The sequence below is a fragment of the Emys orbicularis genome, chromosome 1 (assembly GCF_028017835.1).
Source record: "Emys orbicularis isolate rEmyOrb1 chromosome 1, rEmyOrb1.hap1, whole genome shotgun sequence".
Taxonomy (NCBI): domain Eukaryota; kingdom Metazoa; phylum Chordata; order Testudines; family Emydidae; genus Emys; species Emys orbicularis.
This window is the reverse complement of record NC_088683.1, coordinates 178,216,048-178,237,686: the sequence shown is the minus strand read 5'-3', so window position 1 is coordinate 178,237,686 and position 21,639 is coordinate 178,216,048. Positions and strand designations below refer to the sequence as shown.

Sequence of the window (21,639 nt, the reverse complement as noted above, 5' to 3'; positions counted from 1 at the left end):
GAGACGGAGTCACCAAAAATGTTTCCTTCTCTCACTTCACTGCAACCTCCAAAATGAAAATTACATACATTTTCATAAGAAAGAGTCCTATCCCAATGAAGTCAACAGAAGGTTTCTCATCAACTTCAGTGGGTTTTGGACTCGGGCCTAATTGCCTTCCCTGTTACGAAAACTTGTGGTAGGTTTTTCCCCACTTTGTTTGCACTGAATTATCTGCTGAATAAATGGAATATATCAAGGATCGAGTGGATATTAAATGTTTGTAGTACCGCATGCACGGACTCAGGGGGAGGGGTTGTGGGTGTCTGGCCCCCCAGCTGAGCTCGGGGAGGTGGGGGGAAGGAAGGGCAAAGAAACAAACTGGATTGTCACAGGGGTTTCTTCAACTCCCTACTCCTGGGGGAATTTTTGTGTGTCTATATTGTTAGAGACATACTTGCGGATAGGTATTTTGAAACTGGTGTGATTATGTAGTGTTATTTTGACAAAAAATTTGCAGAATTTTAAAATAGTGTGTGCAGAATTTTTATGTTCTCTCATTTTTATTAGTTCACAGTACTGTACAAAGTGAGCCACTGTTGTGGGCTGTCTATTGGTTAGAGCCGGTGACAGAGTTAGGACTGTTGGGATCTATTCCTGACTCAGGAACTGACTCCCAGGGTTAACATGGGCAAGTCACTCATCCACTCTGTGTCTTGGTTTTATGTATCTGGATTATGGGTCTAAATGCCTACCACAACATACTTTATTAAAAAAAAAAAAACTGTAAAATTTCTTTGAGGTCCTTGGATGAGAGGGGTTATTAGTCTGAATGCTGCCATTGCAACCACCCAGAGGCTTTTTAATAGCAGCTGTGATGGAGCAGTCACAGCTTCTAGGAGTACTACTGTGCTGTATTTCTAAGAAATACTTTACTTTGCTAGAACGACATATTTACACTGATATCCTTCCCCACTCAAAACAGAACATTAAGAAAAATTTAGTGGGCACTTGCTTGCAGAAGCTGCACTTTTTACAGCAGTAGAAGCAGCTCACGGTATCACAAATTTATATTTCAAGTAAAATCTAGACTAGTTCCTTGCTGTTGCAGGGCTCTGGTTTCCCTTCCCATGATGCTCAGTGAGCACAGGAGAGTAGGGTTACCATTCGTCCGGATTCTCCCGGACATGTCCAGCTTTTTGAGTTTAAAAATAACGTCTGGGGGGGAATTTGTAAATGTCCGGATTTCCCCCCCCATGCAGAGCGTGGCACGGCTGACAGGGCAGCCAGCCGGATCGAGCCACTCGCATGGGGCTCCGGCAGCCAGAGCCTCTCCTCCGCTTCCCCCCTCCTCTCCCCTGCAGCTTCAGATCACTCCCCTCCTCTCTCCCCCTCCCTGCATTCGCAGATCGCCGGCCATTCACATCGGGCCTCCAGCAGTCTGGAGCTCCTCCCCCTGCTCCCCCTCCCCTGCTGCCCAGCGCGCCGCTCAGCAGCACTCTGCGAGGGCGGGAACCGGGCTATGCGCTCCGTGGGGGAGCCCGACACACTGTTCTGAGCGGCACGGTAAGGGGGTCAGGGGGTCGGAGAAGGGGCAGGGGGGTTCTGGAGGGGGCAGTCAAGAGACAGGGAGCAGGGGGAGGGTTGGATGGGTCAGGAGTTCTTGGGGGGGCTGTCAGGGGGCGGGGGTGTGGATAAGGTTTTGGGCAGTCAGGGGACAGATAGGGGGTAGGGTCCTAGGGGGGCAGTTAGGATGGGGGGGTCTCAGGAGGGAGCAGTCGGGGACAAGGAACAGGGAGGCTTAGGTAGGGGGTGGGGTCCTGGGGGGCAGTTAGGGGCAGGGGTCCCAGGAGGGGGCAGTCAGGGGACAAGGTTGGAGGTTCTGAGGGGGCAGTCAGGGGGTGGGAAGTGGGAGGGGCAGGGGCGGGGCTCCCACCATCCTCTTTTTTGATTGTTGAAATATGGTAACCCTACAGGAGAGATTATCAAGCTATAGATAGGCTTGTGCCCAATGGCCTATAGATTACACTCTTATTACCTTACACATTCCCAGGAGGCCAGATTCCTTCAGCCTGAGTTGAGGGAAGTGGAAAGCAGAGTACAAAAAAGGTAAGGCCTCAATGAAACCTTTTCTTTGTGGGGGGAGGGGAGAAGAGAAAGGGAGCAAGCCAGGCAGGGAAAGAGGCTCCTGTAACCAAAAGGAACCATTCCTTCCCTTCCTCTCCTACTCCCCGAGGGCAGGAGACAAAATTTGATCAGTCACCAGAAGGCAGGAGATAGGGAGAGAGATTAGAATTTTTCCATTCAATTTAGGGCATTTTAAAACCATTTCAAGAATGTTTTTAGCTCTCAGACAATATATCTGCTCATCCAGTCCAGCTTTGAACAGAAATAGACATGCTCTCCTACCATGCTTGAGGATTAGAGTAGTGTAACGAGAAGGTGTTAAGACTCTGCCATAATGTTTGACTTGGTGACACTACCACAAATGATACCAAGGTTTGGGAATCATGTCAGGATTCATCATGGAGGCAACGTGCTTGGGCCAGCCCACAAGTTGCTTGGAAAAAGTGAATACCCCCCCCCATATATATATATATATGAACTTACAATAAATTTTGCTCTGCTACTTCCCAGCCAATCATCATCATGATCATAATAGTGACCTTTGTTCTGAAAGACATGCTCATTCAGAGATACTAGTACGGAAACACGAACCAACCAAAGTGGAGCCACGTTCACTTAAATTCCATGGGAGAAACAGAAAAATATATTTGTCAGACTTAAATCAGGAAAACCATCAGGCAGAGAAATTATTTTCAAGCTCCTAATAACACACCCAAGTATATCTGGCAGCCCATCTTGAACAGCCATAAGTTAGAACAAAATTCAGTAGATATAAAGTAATAATCAAAGCCTGTTCTTCTCTCCCAGTTCAGTAGCCTATTGATATCAACAAATCATTGCCTCGGTCAGACTCCCACCACATTGTACTCACACAAGTCACAGTCTTAGAGATGATGTATTTCCAAGCTGCACCCAGAGACTAACTCATATCATGACAGCGTGATCATTACCACACACACCACATCACAAAACTGTATGCCTACATCACAACATTGTTATGCTGAGTCAAAAAAGGCCCATGCTATGACGGAACATTGCAACGTCTGATATTTTGGGACCTGCTGCACGTTTCAGGCTCACCACCAAAATGGTAGGATGACCCTGGAAATCTTGTGACAAGTAGCAACACTACAAAAACCACACACACTGTTACAAACTGTAGATGGGGATTGTTAAACCAGAATATATACTTAGCAAGATGCTCATTTCCAGCTCTCACTAGCTATCTCTTCAATTGGAGTTGTATACTGGGACAAGATGGAAGTGTGTCAGGAATCAAGTGGGAGACACAGAACTCTGAATGTCAGATGCCCAGGCTAGCAATTATGCAGCTGTAAATGACCCAGCACTGCTCATAAGTCTATCTAGATGTCTCTAGAGTCTGCAACCTTCGCACCCGTTGTTCTCACGGTCATCACAAACTCAACTGTATATATTTCTAATAATCAAATCTGCCATTGCTATTAACTGTCTCTTCCTAACAACAGCGGTCCCCTCCCCCAGAGAGATATCCCCAGTGCAAGAGGATACCATGATATCATCTGGAAGGAGGATCCCAACTATGGGATTATTTTCCTCTGCTCCGGCTCAGTGTTCTCCTTCCTCAATACTTTCATCCTCTTCAAAAGCACAGAGGCTGTCGGACTGCAGGATGGGACTGTGTCCCGGAAAGTCTCATTTATGTATTTCTCTGTCTCCCTTAGTTCCTCCCGTTCAGCCACTCTGGTCTCAAGAGCTGGTACTCGGTCTCTGAGGGCCATGAGTTGCTTGCACCGAGTGCATACATGCCACCTGCTCACAAGGCAGATAATCGTACATGCTGCGTTCAGTGCAAAAAACAGGGTAGCCCCCACTTTGCTGCTGGACTTCTGCCCACATTATATTTATTATTGCAGGATTTTGTTTGTTCTTTGTTTGTATGTGGTTATTTTTCTTTGGGAGGCGTTATTGGCCTAAGTTTAGAGAATGTTTATTAGGTGTATCTGGCTCTCTCACTCCCTCTCAAAACTCCCCTGTTCGCTAGCTCCTGTCCTGTTCGCTAACTGCTGTGGTTGCTTAGGAGCAGGCTTTTTAAACCCCTGTTTTCACTGAGTTAGCCCCATCCTCTCATCAAGGGATACTAAAGGGATTAGGGATGAAGTCCAAGGTCTAGATCCTCAGCTGGTGGAAACTAGTGTAGCTTCACTGAAGTCACTGCAGCCAGGCTCGTTTACACCAGCCAAGGATCTGGTCCAATGCTTCACTCAGTCAAATATCCTTACCACCCTTACCCTCCACCCCATGAATTTTTTTTTTAAACTTGTTCGTGGCTAGAAAAAGGATTTTGACATTTTTAATAAATATCACCAACTCGGAAACTTTTAAAATGTGGTTTTAAAAGGTTTTATCTGTTGAGATGTTTTAATATTGTATACTGAATCTGCAGCAGAAATATAAACCTTTATTCTGGATGGCAAAATGTAGTAGTATTAACAAGTGACACATAATTTGATGCCCATTTAGAAAAGGCAAATCTTACACTTCTGTAAAATATTTCCCTAAAATTATGGCTAGCAAATTAACATCATGCTAGCAGCTATATGCATTGTAATGTAGCTTACAGGTTCTTTTGTGCAGAGTATTTTTGTTAAGATCTGAATTTCTGCTGGGAAAGCGACTGTAAAGGGAACCCCATAATGAGACAGAAGTACAATATTCCATTTGTATAAACCTACACCTTATTATCTTGCTGGGATGCTCTATAAGGACCATTGAAAAAGCAAACATGAATTCAGCTCATACAAAAACAGAGTTACGTTCTGCCCAGAATGAGTGTGTGTGTGTGTGTGTGTGTGTGTGTGTGTGTGTGTGTGTGTGTAAGTGTGTAAGTGTGTAAGTGTGTGTAACTGAAAATCCACAAGCCTAAAAACCAATTTTAATATTTCTCCTGAGCCTCACACTCTGTTCTTTAATACAATCACTGCTGTATACAACCAGGTAGGGCAAGAGTTCTATAATAGAATTCTTTCTATAAAGCTCTTACATATTCCACAGGCTTGAAGGATTTGAGTGTAGCTGTTGGACAGCCACAGGAAGTGAGGTCAGTGTAGAGGCCTTCTTCCAGCACACAATGATTCTCAGCAATTTCCCCTTGGTAAAACAGGAGCCAACTGAAAGAATAAACATAACAAAGAAATTTAATTGATGCAGTCAGTTATTAACGAGTTCTCTCAAGATCAAATATTTTCTAGGGGAATAAGAAACAAAACAAGGTTTGTTTGTTTTTTAAAGTGGTACTATAAAAAAAAGTGAAACCAAAGATTGATTCGATTTTCTGCTTCTGCTGCTCTTCCACATGGTATACAAATCTCAACCTGGACTTTAACAGGGATTAATGGAATGCAGCTAGATTTACTCTATTGAGTCCCTGAAATTTTGAACAAGTCGTAAAGGCAGATTCAAATCACAGCAATTGTGTGATTTTCCCATAGGAAAGCAAAAAGCATTAAGTTCCCTTCCATCAGAAAGAAGAGTTATCAAAATAGGTTGCAAGAGAGTAGGTATAGGACGATATGGAGCATGATGATAATGCACTGGATACATTTGATTATTTGAAATTTAATGAAGGTTAAAAAGTGCTCTCTAACTACTTTAAATGGTGATGGGTAAAACAACACACTTACCATCCCCGAAGAACCTTAAAAGAACATGGTATGAATGATGTAAAATCAGAAACTTCTGCTGTGAAATCTACACATGCTCCTTGGAAATGTGTGTTACTGAAAGCTTTGAGCTACAAGAACAACAACAATAAAAATATGATGACTAGAAAGAAAATGTACTCATCATCATCACTATAAGTAGACCAAGCTGCAGGAACAGGGAAATATCAATGCAATTTACAGAAGTACTAATGCAAATCTAATGGACTCCCAAGAGAAGAAATGTCTTAAATTTCTACAGCGCCTTTCCTCTTGAAAGGTCCCAAAGCATTTTATGAACTATGGGCAGATTCTGCAGTCCTTAACTGAGGCAGATCTCCTACTGATATCAATGGCAGTGGTAGCAAGTATATATTCATTTTATGGTAACAGGAGTGTTTCCAGAGAAAGCACAATGATAGGACTGAAAATCTGGCCATATACATACAGCACCACTCAGATGTAGCCAGATTTTGGGTACAGGTCAGCAACCAATTGGAGCACAACAAGAAGGGGAAAGGAAATACTGGTGAAAAGATACCAAGGCAGAACATTAAAAAAAAGTGCCCTGGAATCTTCTGTGATCACACTGAGCAGAGAGGACATCTTATTTAAAAAGCTTGCACGAGAATTTCTGGTAGGACTCGCTGTGTCAGGAGTGTCTGAATTCCAACCCAACAAGTTTGCACACACAGATATCCTTAGCAAAGAGTTTTGGAGCCATTTAGAACTACATCCTGCCCAGGAAGTGTGTGTCGATCTCTCCATCAACAGGGAGTGCTGCTTTAAAAGAAGTTAAAAACAAAATCTACAGCAGAATACAGCCCATGGTCTACAATGTGGGGAAGAAGCTAAGAATTCTGTGCCCCTCGGGTACTATTTGTTCCTGGATAATGGGTCATTTTAGGTGGCCACTGATGTGCTGAAATCTATTGAGCAAGAGCAATACAACTAAAAATTAAGGAAAAAGGATGAAGAAATCTGCTTTGCATTTCTACCATTGTTTTTAACAAGAGGGTTCAGATGTCATTTAGTCATGTACTTTATTCCCTTAACCCACTGCAGGATTGCTCCCCATAATGTATTTTCTAATGCTATGCCTAATCTCCTGGTAAACGCATGACACAATGGTTTCTGCGATTAGAACCTTGACCCCCTGATACGCAGAGCGCCACTTGCAAGGTTCTGAGCACTCAAGTACCACTGCAATCAGTGGGAGCTGAAGGCACCTTGTAGGATCAGGCAGTATACTTTTCCAGCTTCTACTGTAGGCCTTAGTAATATGAGGCTGAAGAGAGAATTTGTTAGGGACCCAATAATCCATTAGAAAAGTACTACTCGGAGTGTCTTATTGATACTGAATGGCTTGAATACATACAAATAGGCAAACAGTGGATTATTTGTTGTGCAGTGCCATTCGAAATTGGACATTTACCATCTGAATTAGTTGAATTTACCATGGTATTTCCCATTTTAAGATTAGGGAATCCTTGGTAAACACTGACCACTGATTTTTAATGGAACCCAGCATACACGTGTGAAATCTGACCGCTACTCTAAAAACTTCATTTGTTTCCAGAGTGCTAGTGCCATTTCATAATACACTTGAATCACATATACCAGAAGGACTCTCAGTCTTCAGATATATCCAAGTTGTTTTGTAGGTTGCCTCTAGGAATGCCTTAATTAAGACAGGGTGCAATGGATGGTACATACTATCAGGTGATGTGACCAACTTTTATCAGGTGTTATGAAAATTGCCTGGTACTTCAAAGACTAAGGGAAGCTCCTTATTTCTTATTTTATAACTGACTTCTGGTGCCACAAAAACACTTGTTTAATTTCCTCTATAAGGGAGAATTTCACTCCAGTACACAGGCTCTAAGCAGGGGCCTCTATACCACTTCACCCTCCAAGAGATACGTGGAGCAGAGAGCCCTGCATGGCCTCTCTGTACTGAGGCGAATTTCACATTAAAATTTGACACAGCATTCTGTAACACAGAAGAAAAATGTTGTTGCCAGTGCTCCTCCCTCACTCGTGCCCCAAAGTGGCCCCTCTCCCTGCCAAAGAAAAGAAATCCAATCTACAGAGACTGAGAAAAAGCCAAAACCACATATTAGAAAATGGTTTTATGGAAAAACAGTCTCTTAAAAAAAAAAAAAAAAAAAACGAATATATTTCCTGTTACAAAGAACAAGAAGGGCTTAATCTTGCCCTTACGTGACACACAACTGTGAATTGAAAAAGACAAGCCAGCTACACGGGCTGAATACACTGCTGGATACATTTGAAACTGCATTATTGAGCATAACATTGATATTTAGGCTACACTTACATTGTGCTTTTCATCCATAGATCTCAAAACACTTTACAGAGGAAAGTAACTATCATTTTCTCCATTTTTACCAATGCAGAAAACTGAAGCACAAAGATGAAGTGATTTGCCCATGGTCAAACAGCAGCGCAGTGACAGAGTCAGGAACAGAATTCAGGTCTCCAGGTTCCTAGTTTGGTGCCTGACACTCCCTACGTACAGCCTGTGCCCCAGGCTATGTGACAGCTTTAGAAAGACTGTGACAGGGAAGGTTATACAATGTATATTTTAAATAATGAACTGAGAAAAATGTTCTTTTCTCAAAATGAATAGAAAGAAAACAGTTGAATGGAGAGATTTGATGGTTCTGACTTCAGAACAATTAGAGAAGAAACTGATCCATTAGTGATACCACTGCATTTGTACAGTCTGACCACAAATGCAGCTAGTTATAACTTAAAATGTATTAAAACTGATGTGACAGATTTAAAAGAGCCCTTTAGCTCCATTTCCTAAAAACTCAACAGGCAGTAAGTGGAAAGATACACAGTGCAAAGTTACCATAAATAATTATAGGGGTCTGCTAAAGTATTTGAGCAAGCCAAGTACCATAGGCAGATTAATGAAAGGAACTTAGTTTTCCTTGGGAGAGTGAAGGAAAAAATATTGTTTTATTTTTAATGAATACAGCTATTGTATTTTAAACCTGGAGACTTTAGTCTTACTTGGAATATGCATGTAGTTTATGAAGGAGCCTGGCAAAGATGAAAAGACCAAGACCACTTATTGCAAGATTTCAAAATATAACACTTAAGGTCAGCTGAAAGCAACAGCAAGTGACAAGGTTTCTCTCTTATGGAAAGAGAGTAGGATTTCCTTATTTTAGTATCTATGCCTATAATAGATAGGAAAAAATGTGGAGAGCTATATTCCTACACTGAGGATTCAGACTTGTAAGATTCAGCATCCAGCTGTTAAGGATTCTCTGACTCTGGTGAGCCATCCTTAGCCACTGTTGCAAACATGAATATTGTAATATTATCTTTAAACTAGAAGAGGAAAGGACAGATTTATTTTCTCAAACACTGTCTTTTACTTACCCTGACTCTGTAAGTAATCTTAACGAGTTTCCCACAACTCCTTAGTCATAATAAAGTACGTTTGTCCCCTAAGGTAACTATGACAATTTTAACACAGCAGTGACATGCTCTCCTCTTTCCTTAGCTTCATCACAGAGGTCCTGTAACAACTCAAGATTGTGATCACATTAACCCTTCCAGCACTTTTTCCTGTGGCAAAAGTGACATCAGGGCAGCATGACATGGCATGCATATTTGTACACAGCAAGTGTTTGTTTGTTTTTTAAAATAATTTTCTGATGTACTGGTGGATGGGATGGGATGGGATGGGAGGTAAGGTGAAAGGAAAGGAATTGCAAGGTTGAATCAATTGCAAATAGTCTCATTGCTGCTGATGGGTGAGAATCTTCCAAGATTTGGAGAAACATGCACATGTTTGTATGCTTATATTAACCATCTGAATCTCTTGGGTCTGCAAAACTGCTCTAAGACACTCACAGGAACAGCATTTGACATATTCTGAAGAAGAACAGAGTTGAGGAAGGGGATAAAAAGTTATTAAAACTATCTGGAATCTCTGAAAAAAAGTTTGGTTTGGTACCTGTTTCATTTTTCAATCAGCTATTTTATCTGAAATGGTTTACCATGCCTTCTGTGTGAAAATGTTTCGGATTCTTTGGATTTGGCTGCAAACAGCCAAGTGAATATGTCTGGCAGGAAATCAGTGTTTAAGACTAAAGTAATACACCATTTATGTCTTTAGACAGCAAATATTTCCTGCAAGCCTGAGTAAATCATAAACATTTTAGAACCTGAACATAGTTGGAGTAAAGAAAGGGTGTGGTCAGGCTGTCCTAAGTAATGTAATGTGTACATTTTCCATGTGTAGGTGTGTATAACACACAAGTATAAGCAATAAGGATACTGAAAATCCCATCTAGATGACAAAATACCTAAGATATCTTAAACTAGATTTTCCAGGTTTTGGGCTGTTTATTAAAACATGTACCTTTATGTGTGATTTTCTAAAATTTTCTTTATTAAAAGTGACACAAAGAGAGAGCGAGAGAGAAAGAGAGAACTCTACTGTTCATATCCCACTGCACTTCTCTTCCCCAAGATACAGCGTTAACAACTAATATTTCTTTGTGGGCAAAGAATGCCTAATGAAAGAAGGAGAGAAGTCAAACTAAATATAAGGGAATTGAGATGTGCTCTGCTAGAAGAGAATCCTCAGCAGATAAGGATTCTGGATGAGCATGAGCATGTGGAGAGGTTTCTAAATTTAGTAAGATTACACAGAAGAATGTTATTATGGATTTAACATAATCTTATAAAAATTCTGAAAAAAAAAATGGAAACCCAAACTAAGCCACTCTGAAAACAAAAACATGCTACAGTGAAATCCTCTTATAATGAAGCAATATTGTCATAGAATTTCACTAAAATTATGTTTAACTTTATATTAGGATTTGCTATAAAGGGCTCTCCTTTATATTATTAAATCACTAGTGTGTGCTCAGTCAAACTTAGTGAGCGGGGGAGGGGGGGAAGGGTAGGGAAGCTGAGTGTGAGCTGGGAACTGCAGCTACAGCAAAGGTTATGTACTTTTGAAAGGAGTTAGTGAAACTGCCCTCATCACGCCATCACACAGGAAGTGTAGATACAAACTGCAGAATTGCCAAAATAGAATATATTTTTTAAAACAGCACTGTAGGAAAACAAATGACAGATAGCTAACTGTGTGTGGGTTTGTGAACAGTTTTCTGCAGTTCAAGTTTCACAATTCTGCACTTCAGATATTAAGAAGTTACGGTAACAAAGTGGGACATATTAATTACAATGCAAAGACAATATCCCACGTAGAAAAAGGTAAATGAGTGTGACAGTGAATTCCGGAGAGTCAGAGAGACTGAAAGAAAGAACATGAAAAGAAATGGTGATACAGATCCAAAGTGATCCCAAGCCTATTGAGCAGATGGTACTATGGGGACACAACAAAAAAGGGTGTGAACAGGACCACCACAATCAATGAGATTCTTGGCTAATTTAGCCTCTATGTGTCTACTGGTTTCCTCAAGTAAAAGGTGGCTTTGTCACCGTACAGTAGATAGTGAAGATCTTATCTGAGACAGCAGGGGGGAAATTCAACATAAAGCATGTTTGCTTAATAATATGCAATTTACTCCTAGAAATGGCATTATAGGATGTGAACATACCAAATGTGGAGGCTCATTCTTTCCAAGTGGTTCCTGCATATTAAAAAAATATAAATAATATAAACATTACAATTATTTTTAACAGGCAGTCATCCCTTAAAGAAACTTTAACTTTTTTTTTTTTTTTTTTAGGAATTCTGGGTCTGAAATTCATTAATAGGTATTGTACTCCTGGCACATTGCCCTCCCCACGTCTCTACGAAATTAGGGGCATATTGGCTCATGGTTGCCTCTCTGTTAGCTTAGGCCTTGTCCACACATTAAACTTTCACCAATATAATTAACTGCTTAGAAACCCATTTACAGAGTCAGAGCAACCCCTTTGTGTAGACACTCAAACTGATTTAAAAGTGTTTGGTTTATACCAATTTCTTATCAAGAGAGAATGGGAGGCAGGACTTTTCTCTCCCTCTCACTGTCACTACCCTGCAATGCACCTGTCATTTCCATTCAAGAAAGGTTAAACAAGTTCAATTTCCTTTCTAGCTTTCCGAGTTGTGGATGCAGTCTCTTATTATATTGGTGGTTGGGTGTTTGTTTGTTTATTGTACAGTAGGGCTTTAGGAGTCCTGGAATTAATCTATCTGGGCAAGTTGCCTTTTTATTTTTCTGGATTGAAATAGAAAAGAAAAGAAGAAAACAATAAGCTATAGCTCAGTTTTAGCAGACAGTAATAGGAAAGTTAAAGAATTAAAATACATGACAAGTTATTAATAAGGCAACAGGCATGTTTTGTGGTAAATTAGGTTTTTATGTTCCATTTGTGGACATAATCTGCTAAATTCTCCTTGTGGAGTTTTCCTAGCATTTTCTTGTTGAGAGCTGGGTTGATACAGAGTTTGCACTGCAGAATAAACGGGAGATTCAGTCCCCATAATCAGCAGTTTCCTTGAATTCTGTGAGGATCTTTTCTTTTCTTCTAACCTTTCATCAATTGAATAGACAAGTTAGCTTTATTACGTAAGCCGCACAATAAAATCATTGTATCCCCAGAGTTTTGAATTCTTGTTGCTTTTTGAATTTTCTTTTTGATGAATTACGGTAACTCACCAACTTAATGGGACGAATTGACATGATGGTTTCACTGGATCCTCCCCAGTCTAAAAAGCATTTATATTTTCCTTTTTCCAGTATATATTGTTCTCCACAGAAATATTTCTGCTGATATGCAACCCACCTGAGGAGTGACACACAAGAAATGAACTGTGATACACAATCCTATTTTTCAATATGGCATTACAAAAAGTTATATCAGTAAGTTAACCTTAAATAGCAAACTTTCCAGAAGGTTTTTAAATGCTTTACCTGTCCACCTGATATGAAATTAAACAGACTGTAAAACATGTCTTGTGGTAACAGGCATGTGAGTCACAAACCCGGCACACTCCTGATTTTCTACTTTTTATTTGTCTACAAAATATTCTTGACAAATCCTTGCAGCATTAGATCTCTCTCCCCCTTCTCAGATAATTTCTCAGCATGAAATAAGAGATTGCTTGGAAGCCAAGAGGCTAGATATTCAACTGTCAAATATTTGAGTCCCTCTCTGCTCCCTCAACCTTTACCTTCCCACCTAGCTCCCAGACAGGGCTCCCCTCAAACTCTTCCAGTCAGATTATTCTAAGGAAAGAAGGGAAGCAAGTGAGGAAGCCTTGGCAGGAAGAGATAAAGGGACTCTTGCAATGATTGGTAATTCATTTGTGTTTCTTTCCCTTGCCTTTGATTACAAAATCCAAGGCAAACAGAAAATGTTTATAGTGGACACAACAAAGAGTGAGAGCATGCACACATTGCTGACCATGTCCACTTTTACAGAGTCTGTGTAATTCTTTATACTCTGGTGGTTTTTTTTTTTTTAAGAAACTTACTTCAGTGTTTTATATTTAAAAAAGCTGAAAGCTACTGGCACAACCCAGCAAATTAGTAACCTGAAAAGGAACCAGATAAAACACTTCAAACCGAACTAAATAAGCTTCAAGCTGCCATGAGATGGCTGGAACCACACAAATGGCTGATGAACCTCAGAGGAAGCGTCCTGAAGAAAGAGTAATTACAACATAGGACTCAAGGAAGGAGAGGAAATACAGGGGGAAATGGGAGGAGTCTTTGCCTATGACAGGAGGGGAGGCATAGTGAACAAAATATAAAACTTATTAAAAACAGATAAAAAGAATCATTTCCAAAGAATTTGTAAACAAACAGGATACAAACTATGGGCCCAATCTACTCTGTTCTATTCAGGTCTTTATATAGGCCTCATCACCACAGTATCTAAGTGTCGTCCACAGCAGTGCATTAAGCAGCTCAGCTAACATCTGTGACATCATGGTTTTGTTCCTCTTTCCCTTGGCCCAGGGGAAACTGAGTGGTGGTTTTCGAAATTCAGTTTACTATAATATATGTACAATGTCCTATGAATTTCTCTTGCCAAAAGCAAAATCAAAGAAATGCACGTTGCATTTGGAGTGGAAGGTGGTGAGGCTTTTGATGCTTCTTAACAATCTGCCAGACTTACTTGGTAAGATTTGTGGTGGTTCTTGGCAATTCTGCAACCCTTACTAACACAAATTAGTCACAAAGAAGTAACACTAGTGAGGGTTGCAGAATCAGGCCCTGCATCTGTGAAATGCAGTCATGTGATAGTGTTACTATCACTATCAACTGCAGTGCTGACAAGGACTGAGAGCACTTTAACAATGTTTGGAATCCAACAATAGAGTCTATTTAACAGTCTACATTGGTGGCTGCTGAATGGTGTGACGCATGCTTTTTTTCCTAAATACATTACCTCTGCAGCTAATCCTGCTGGAGATCCTGTCACGGTTCTACAATTAGATCCATGCAGACAGACCCCTGAACCTATGCTGAGCACCACTAACGCCAATGGGCTCCATGCAGATACAGGGGTGTGCCTATCTGGATCCCACTGCAGGACTGTGGCTCTAGCTGGCCTGCGAAGAGAGAGACCAGTAGAAGAAACTGCACCCATGTAAACTATCGGGCTTGTCCAGATTCTTATTGGAGTGCTGATGCAGTAATAGGGAGCGTTCAAAGGGGTGAAGTTCCAAGAGATCCCTGAAGGTCAGGACCCACAAGCCAAAACAAACAAACAAAACCCTCTGCAACAATGCAGAGCAGAAGAGCAAGATACATAGGAGACACTTTGACATTTTCTATCATCTAAGAAAACACAAAGCTTGTTCCCCTGGCCCCCAAATGCTTATCTTTTGGAGTAGACTTACACTCCACTTTTCACATGAATTGATCTCATCTCCTGGCCAAACCCAGCCTGCTCCAAATCAGGAATATCTTGATTGACCATGACCGTCCCATCTTCTTCATCTGACTCAAAAAGCATGACTGATGACTCGATGAAATCCTAAAAGGCAATGCTGAAAGTTAGGATAAATACCATAACAGTTTAGCAGCAGCTTATTACATACAATCTAGCAAAGGATTCTATGGGACTGTTCACAATGCGAGTATAACTATGTGCAAACAGAGGCCGGCCACATTTAGGGGTATTCATGTTCAATGATGTTGCTTTAATGCTAGTATGGATAAGGCAAGTTGAATCTATAACCACATTAGAGGGAAGAATTGTAGCCTAGGAATAACATTTTCAAAAGCACTTCAGTGATTACAAGGCATTCAGCTAGGGGCTTGTCTACACTACAGGTGCTACAGTTGCACAGCTATGGCACCGCAGCTGTGCCGTTGTAGTGCCATAGTGTAGACACTTGCTACATTGATAAGAAAGGATTTTTCTGTCACTGTAGTAAATCCGCCCCCTCAAGAAGCGATAGCTAGGGCGATGGTAGTGGTGCCTATACTGGGGCCTAAGTCTCTCAGGGGTGTACATTTTTCACAGCCCTGAGCAATGTAGCTAGGTCAACCTAAGTTTTAGATGTAGACCAGGCCTTAGGCATGCCAAGTGAGGCCCCTTTTCAAAAGGGATTTAGGTGCTAAGGAACTCAAGGATCTTCCCCGTGCTTTCACAGAAAGGAAGAGTCAGATACCTCTCTAGCACCACCCTTCCTTTGAATGGAGGAGTCTTTGGGTTCCAGGTTGCATGCATTGAGCAGAGGAGGGACTGGGATGCAAACTATCCTTCCAGCAGGAACACGAGGGATCGACTCTGATGTAACAATAATCTGGGGAAAAGATTTGGCTATGGGAACCTTGGTGAAGACTCCTCCCCTTTCATTTCTCCAGCAATTTTTTTTTTTAATAGGGCTGGATGAAAAGGCCCTATGTTTTTAAAACTAATATATTCCCTTTGCCATGTTATTAACCCAGCTTTAGATTATTCAATCAAACTCAGTTTTAAAAGTTCTATTTATTTTTAACTAGTTAGCCAGCTCATTATTTTGTAATCCACTCTTTGCTTGGATAATGAAAAATTACCAGCTGGTTTAACCTTTTTGTTTAAATTCTAACCAAAAAAACTAATGTAAAGTTTAAAAAATAAATGTAACCACGTCTGTAAGGTTAGATTTTGTTTTTTGAAAAAATGTAACAAACTTTCCCCTCCTCATTTTTAAACACAAACTAAATTCTGGACCTAACCTACTTTACAGTGTTTCTTTAATATTCACTTGTGTTATAGTGAAGAAACCTTATTTCAGTTATAAGGAGATCAAGCAACTTGTGTGGCTGATGGAGATCTCAGATACATCAGTACACTACCATTGAAATTATTATTATTAAATACTTATATTATGGTACCATCCAGAGGCCTTGGATCAGGACCAGCTGCAAGAGGTGCTGTAAAAACAGAGCTAGACAAATATCTATCTCATAAAGCTTACAAACTAAGATCCTGATGATGCAGCCATGTCTGTGTGGACAGACCCTTGCACTCCTCAGGAGCCCCAGTGCCCGCAATGAGACTGCCTGCATGAGTAATTCATGACATGGACCTATTGCAGGATCAGGGCTTAATGTGGCTAAACACGACTACACTGATTATAGCAAACTTACAAGTGACAAAGTAAATACTGGAGTATAACTGTTAATTTTTTTAAACAGTTGCAGCTACTGCAGGTGTAAATTATATATGAAATTTGCATATGTATTTTTGAAAGTTAGACCCTTTAAATCCAATATAAACAGGCAGTGTTTTGTTTTAAGATTACTTAAAAAAAAAACAAAAAAACCACAAACCTCTAAATGTTTTGTTCAGTGAATTTAGTGCTTGTGAAAAGCAACTGCATTAACTGTCCTGGAACAGAAATACTTTAGCCAAGCTTCTGAAAAAGCAGTCAGACTGCATCAAGTATTTCCCACAGAATTAAAGTTGGTCAAATTTTGCCCCTGAACTATTGTCTTTTATTTTTTTTTAATGTATTGAAGTATCCTTTTACTAAAACCAGAACTATGCATTTCTGTTGGAGATACATGAAGTGTTTTTTCCTAAATCTTTCATTGCAGATTCTCTCTCTTGCTCTTTAAAGGAAAAAAAAAAAAAAAAAAAAGACTGCCCAGTTCCCAAAACACTGGTAATACACTAGAAACTGCATTTTACCTGTAACTTCCACCTAGAAATCTTCCCTGATGGCTAGAAGAGTGAATAAGAGGCAACATGAAATTGAAAAATTGTTTAAAAAAAGATTTACAAGGCAGAGAAAAAGCTAAATGTTCTACTCAAGAAGAAAACATTATTGAAGGAACCAGTTCTTCACAATGTTCTTCTCTCTTTTGATAAATTGATTTTGTACCCTTGTTCATTTCCTCCCTATCACAGTCCTTGATACTAGTGTATCAAATGTGGATGCTGATAATGCAGCTGCCAGTACATTTGAAAATTTAGTTCTGCAGCAAGACCTTTCGTGTCTGTCAAAACACTCATACCTTCCACCTTAGAGCTGATGACAGTTCATGTTATGTAGTAATAGATGTTTTGAATGGACATAAAAGCTATATAATCTTATAAGTGTGTGCCCATGTCCATTAACATCTTTGATCTTTGCCAGATGGGGTACTTAAACAATCCCTCCTCAGTAGGTGCTGAAGGAACTGTTCTGATCTGTGAGTGAATATATTCAGCCACAACGAACTCTCCATATGGGTTTTCTTGGCACATCTTGCAAAGGCTCTTTGGATTTATTTGACAATTAATTTTCAGTTTTACTTATAGAGATGGACTATTTTTAGTAAAAATTTAAGATGCACACATTAGGTTAATTACAAAAAAAAAAAAAAAAAGAAGTAGTCGACTAGCCAAAAACTGATTTTACATCGTGCGGATTAGCAGTGACGGATGGACATATAGCAATCTGGAAAGGAGCAACAGGACACTTTTTCTTTAGCTAAAAGGAAAACAAAATAGGTGTTCAGAGAAGTACTCATCAAGGTTATATAAAAAAGGACCCCGGTGGGTTGCAGTTTGTGTTTGTTAGAGGGCAAGGGGAAGAACTGAACACCTTCCGCATGCCACTGGACACAATTCTCAGTGGTCTTCTCCACACAAGTACAGAGGGAGGGTTTGCCAGTGTTAAAAGGGAGGCATGGCCAGTTTGTCTGCAAATTACACAGATTCAGTGGCCAAAACCAGAGCCTTCAGAAGTAACCACAGAGAAGATAATTTTAGATACTAATAAAAATAAAGATAACATAAATATGGATATTTAGATATCCTGTTAAATTCTGACCAATAAATTACACTATTTAGATATTCATCAATGACACACACACACACACACCGTAACTCTTTTAGGATTAGAAACACTTAAGATACCTGTTAGTACTGAAAAAATTTCAACTTTCAACTCTCTGAATGGCACCGTTTACGTATTCTCATCAGACTCCCCCCAGACCAGGCAGACTATAGGCCTCTCTCTACATGAGATTTCTTCCTGAGTTTTAGAGGAAAGTTTCCAAACTTTTTCCGCCATGCCCGTTATCTGTAATGAAACCTGTCCATGCTCCCCCTCCCCGAGGAGCCGCGCTCAGAGCAGCTGCCGGGAGCGGACCGTGGTCGGGGGCCAAGACCAGAAATGAAGCCGTGGCTGGGACTGGGAGCAGGGCTGGGAGCAGAGCTGGGGCCACAGCCAGGGCTGGGAGCCAGGGGCCAAGGACGGGGCTGGGAGCCAGGGGCCAGGAGTGGGACTGGGAGCCAGGGCCCAAGCTGTGGTTGGGTTGGAGTGGAGCTGGGGGCAGGGCTGGGTAGGGCTCCCCCCCCGCCCGCCATGGGGGCTGGCCCGGGCCCCACCAAACATTCCTCCATGCCCCCATATGGGGACGCACCCCACAGTTTGGGGACCACTGTTTTAGAGGGTTTTGTGATTGAAAATCATGTCAGTATGTATTTTGCCATTAATCTGGAAACAGTGTACGAGTGTTAAAAATAACAGAGTCCAGAAGGAGTGTCCCACAGTTGTTGCCCATATTTTAAATAAAACAAACAATGAACCCTTTAATTATAGGGCTAACATTGCTGATCGGATGGCTTTTTAATAGACATAATAGCTTAAGATCTAGATCTTCCAAGACAGAGAAATAAAAAGATTAAATAGCTTTATTTGCAGCAGACTACATCTCCTGTAGTGATTACTGGAGTCAAATGAACTCAAGAAACAGTGTTCTCAGACAGAACATCTTCATTTTTCCCATCTATCTCTGGTACCTATATGCCCCCCCCATTACTGTAGTGTCTGAATGTCTCACAATCTTTACCGTAACTATCTTCACAGCACTCCTATGAAGTAGAGCAGGGCTATTATCCCCATTGTACAGACCTGAGGCCCAGAGAGACTGGGTGACTGGTACAAGGTCACAAAGGAAGTCTGTGGCAGGGCAGAGAATTGAACCTGGATCTCTCAAACCTTAGGCTTGCGACCCAAACTATTGGTTGAATCAAATTGCAGGGCATTAGTGGCATTAGTCATTTTATTCTGATCATACAATTTTTACAGTTAGCATTGGCTCCCTTTTTCTAGCTACAAATATATGTACAATACATTATTAATTTAGAGCTCCATGGTACAATAGCTAGATGCTCTGAAGACATCAGTTTTACTGACCTAAACATGCTGGATGTTTTAGGCTTGATTCAAGCAAATTAAATCAGCATGCATGTAAATCCATTCCTATTCAGCCAAGCATCTAAATATATGCTTAACTTTAAGCATGAACAATGGGACTTAAATCTGTGCTTAAGTGCTTTGCTGAATTAAGGTCTCAAAGAGGACAGTTTTAACTGTTGAAAAGTATTCTGGATCTCATTTAGTTTTAACAGATAAAGGCTGGGACTGATTAGAACTTGAAAGGGAGTCTACTAAGGAAAACAACAAACAGATGAAAATGCATATTCCCACTAGGTTGTTTCTTAATAGCCTCAACATAAACCATTAGTGATTGTGAGACAAGTATTTTTTTAAGTTCAGTAAGAAACCCCATCACGTAAAGGTATAGGAAACCACCGTTTTTGTGGTTTCGATCACACCAATTAATCACAAATTATAAGGCTAATCCTTCAGCTATTCACTATTCTAGGTTCCTTTTCTAAATTCACTCTCCACTTCATGCTTCGTATTTTTTTTTATTCTTCCCGGAATACATTTTCATTTTGTTACAATTATGATCACAGCAGTAAGCTCACTCTAAGGGCCTATAGTCAATAAACTGTAACTTTCCAGAAAAAAAGTATATTTAGGATTGACAGTTCTTGTGTTTACTCCCAGCCTAAACTTGGATTTAAAAATTAAAAAAAAAAAAAGAGAATGTAATAAATGCAGGCTGGGAGATTATCAGTCTTTCTTTTTGGTAAATACAGTCTAAATCCAGGATGTTGCATAAATATTTAAAACAAAAAAAAAATATTCTAATAAACCATTGAGAAGTCCACAGAGAAACCCTGAGAATCAAAGGGATTTCACACACATGCAGTGGGATTCCAGAGCAACACCACTGCTTCGGAGTCTGTGTGGAGAACAGGTGACTCCGTCCCCAGATATCCATCATCTTCAGCCAGGCTCACCTAACCTTCCAGAGTGCTGTCTGACTCAGCAGTCTGTGTATCTGCACACTCTGCACCTGCAGACAGATTCCTCTCAGATGCAGCATTCACAAATGCCTTTTAAAAAAACAAGGTCCTGCCCAAATTCATCACTATTTTTCATGCTGCAGTAAGAAAAGGAAATGGGACCTCCTGCCTACCTACTCATGGGAACTCAGAGATATTTAAATTAAGGCACAGACTCAACAAAGTCCCAACTACCTACTTCAAACTGAGCCCCTGAGAAATGGTCCCTCCCTTCCTTCCTGAGCACTCCTTAAATTCAACCCTGCTGAAGTTTCTCCTCCCTGCATGCAGCTATGTGGAGATGCTTATATTGTCACAAAGGCTAATATAAGCCTAGCTAAAATCAAACTCTCTTTGTGGCAACTTCAAAGATTACTGTAAATACAGTAGCATCAATCTAAAGATCTGTCCACATGTGTAATACTCCTACAGCATTCCACATATATTTTGAATCTTTATATGTGCAACAAGAGAATTGCTAGGTAAATCTCCATTTCACAACAAGAAACAAAACACACAAAAGAGTAATGATAAAGAGGATTCAGAACAGCAACTTCCCTAGCAGAAAGATATATTTTCAAATAGTAAATGATTCATGGATGCTTAAAGCTTTTCACACCTCAAAGGTTTGCCAGATAATTATGTTTAAATCAGTAATATTGTATCTCAGAATATAGTAACAGTTACACTTTTTCCTTATAAATATCGTATCTTTTCAAGTGTCCAAATATGTGCTAAATAGATGCCTGAAGTGGGTATAGACTACAATACTTCATGCCTAAATCTAAAACAAAAAATTCCTAGAACTTCAGCGGTGAATATCAAACATTTTTCCTCTGGTATTTTTTGGGGACCTTTTTTCAGAAAGCTGCAGAAAAATATACTGAAATGCAGGTTCTATCAATCCCAGCAAAACTAGCAGACCCTTCTTTGCAGGAGATGTCATTGCTCTAAAAAAAGTCCTATTTTCACATTACCTGTACATTAATCACTACACTTGTTATATGATAGACCTGCTGAGTTGTGCCATCATTTTAACAAATGTTGCTGGCTCATGGGATACTGCATTGCAATATGTAATCTTACAGTGGCCGCTCTTCAATTCTCAGAAGGAAACAGTCTTGTACAGCTGCTTACAAAGTTTCTTTTTAAATTAAATAGAAGCATACTTGAACAAAGGAAGTGATAAAGATGTTCTAATCCCATGTCTTTC

The 21,639-nt window shown here is 40.3% G+C and overlaps 1 protein-coding gene across 1 annotated transcript in view; it reads right to left on the bottom strand.

Moving 5' to 3' along the window:
• The window catches only part of CRYBG3 (crystallin beta-gamma domain containing 3), a 140,920-nt gene that overhangs the window by 19,330 nt on the left and 99,951 nt on the right, over positions 1 to 21,639 (bottom strand). The window contains exons 13-17 of the mRNA XM_065423274.1: positions 14,644 to 14,780; positions 12,452 to 12,578; positions 11,402 to 11,434; positions 5,769 to 5,878; positions 5,129 to 5,255 (exon numbers count right to left, since the gene is read on the bottom strand). Coding sequence (XP_065279346.1) covers positions 5,129 to 5,255; positions 5,769 to 5,878; positions 11,402 to 11,434; positions 12,452 to 12,578; positions 14,644 to 14,780 — 534 coding nt within the window. The remainder of the gene's footprint in view (positions 1 to 5,128; positions 5,256 to 5,768; positions 5,879 to 11,401; positions 11,435 to 12,451; positions 12,579 to 14,643; positions 14,781 to 21,639) is intronic.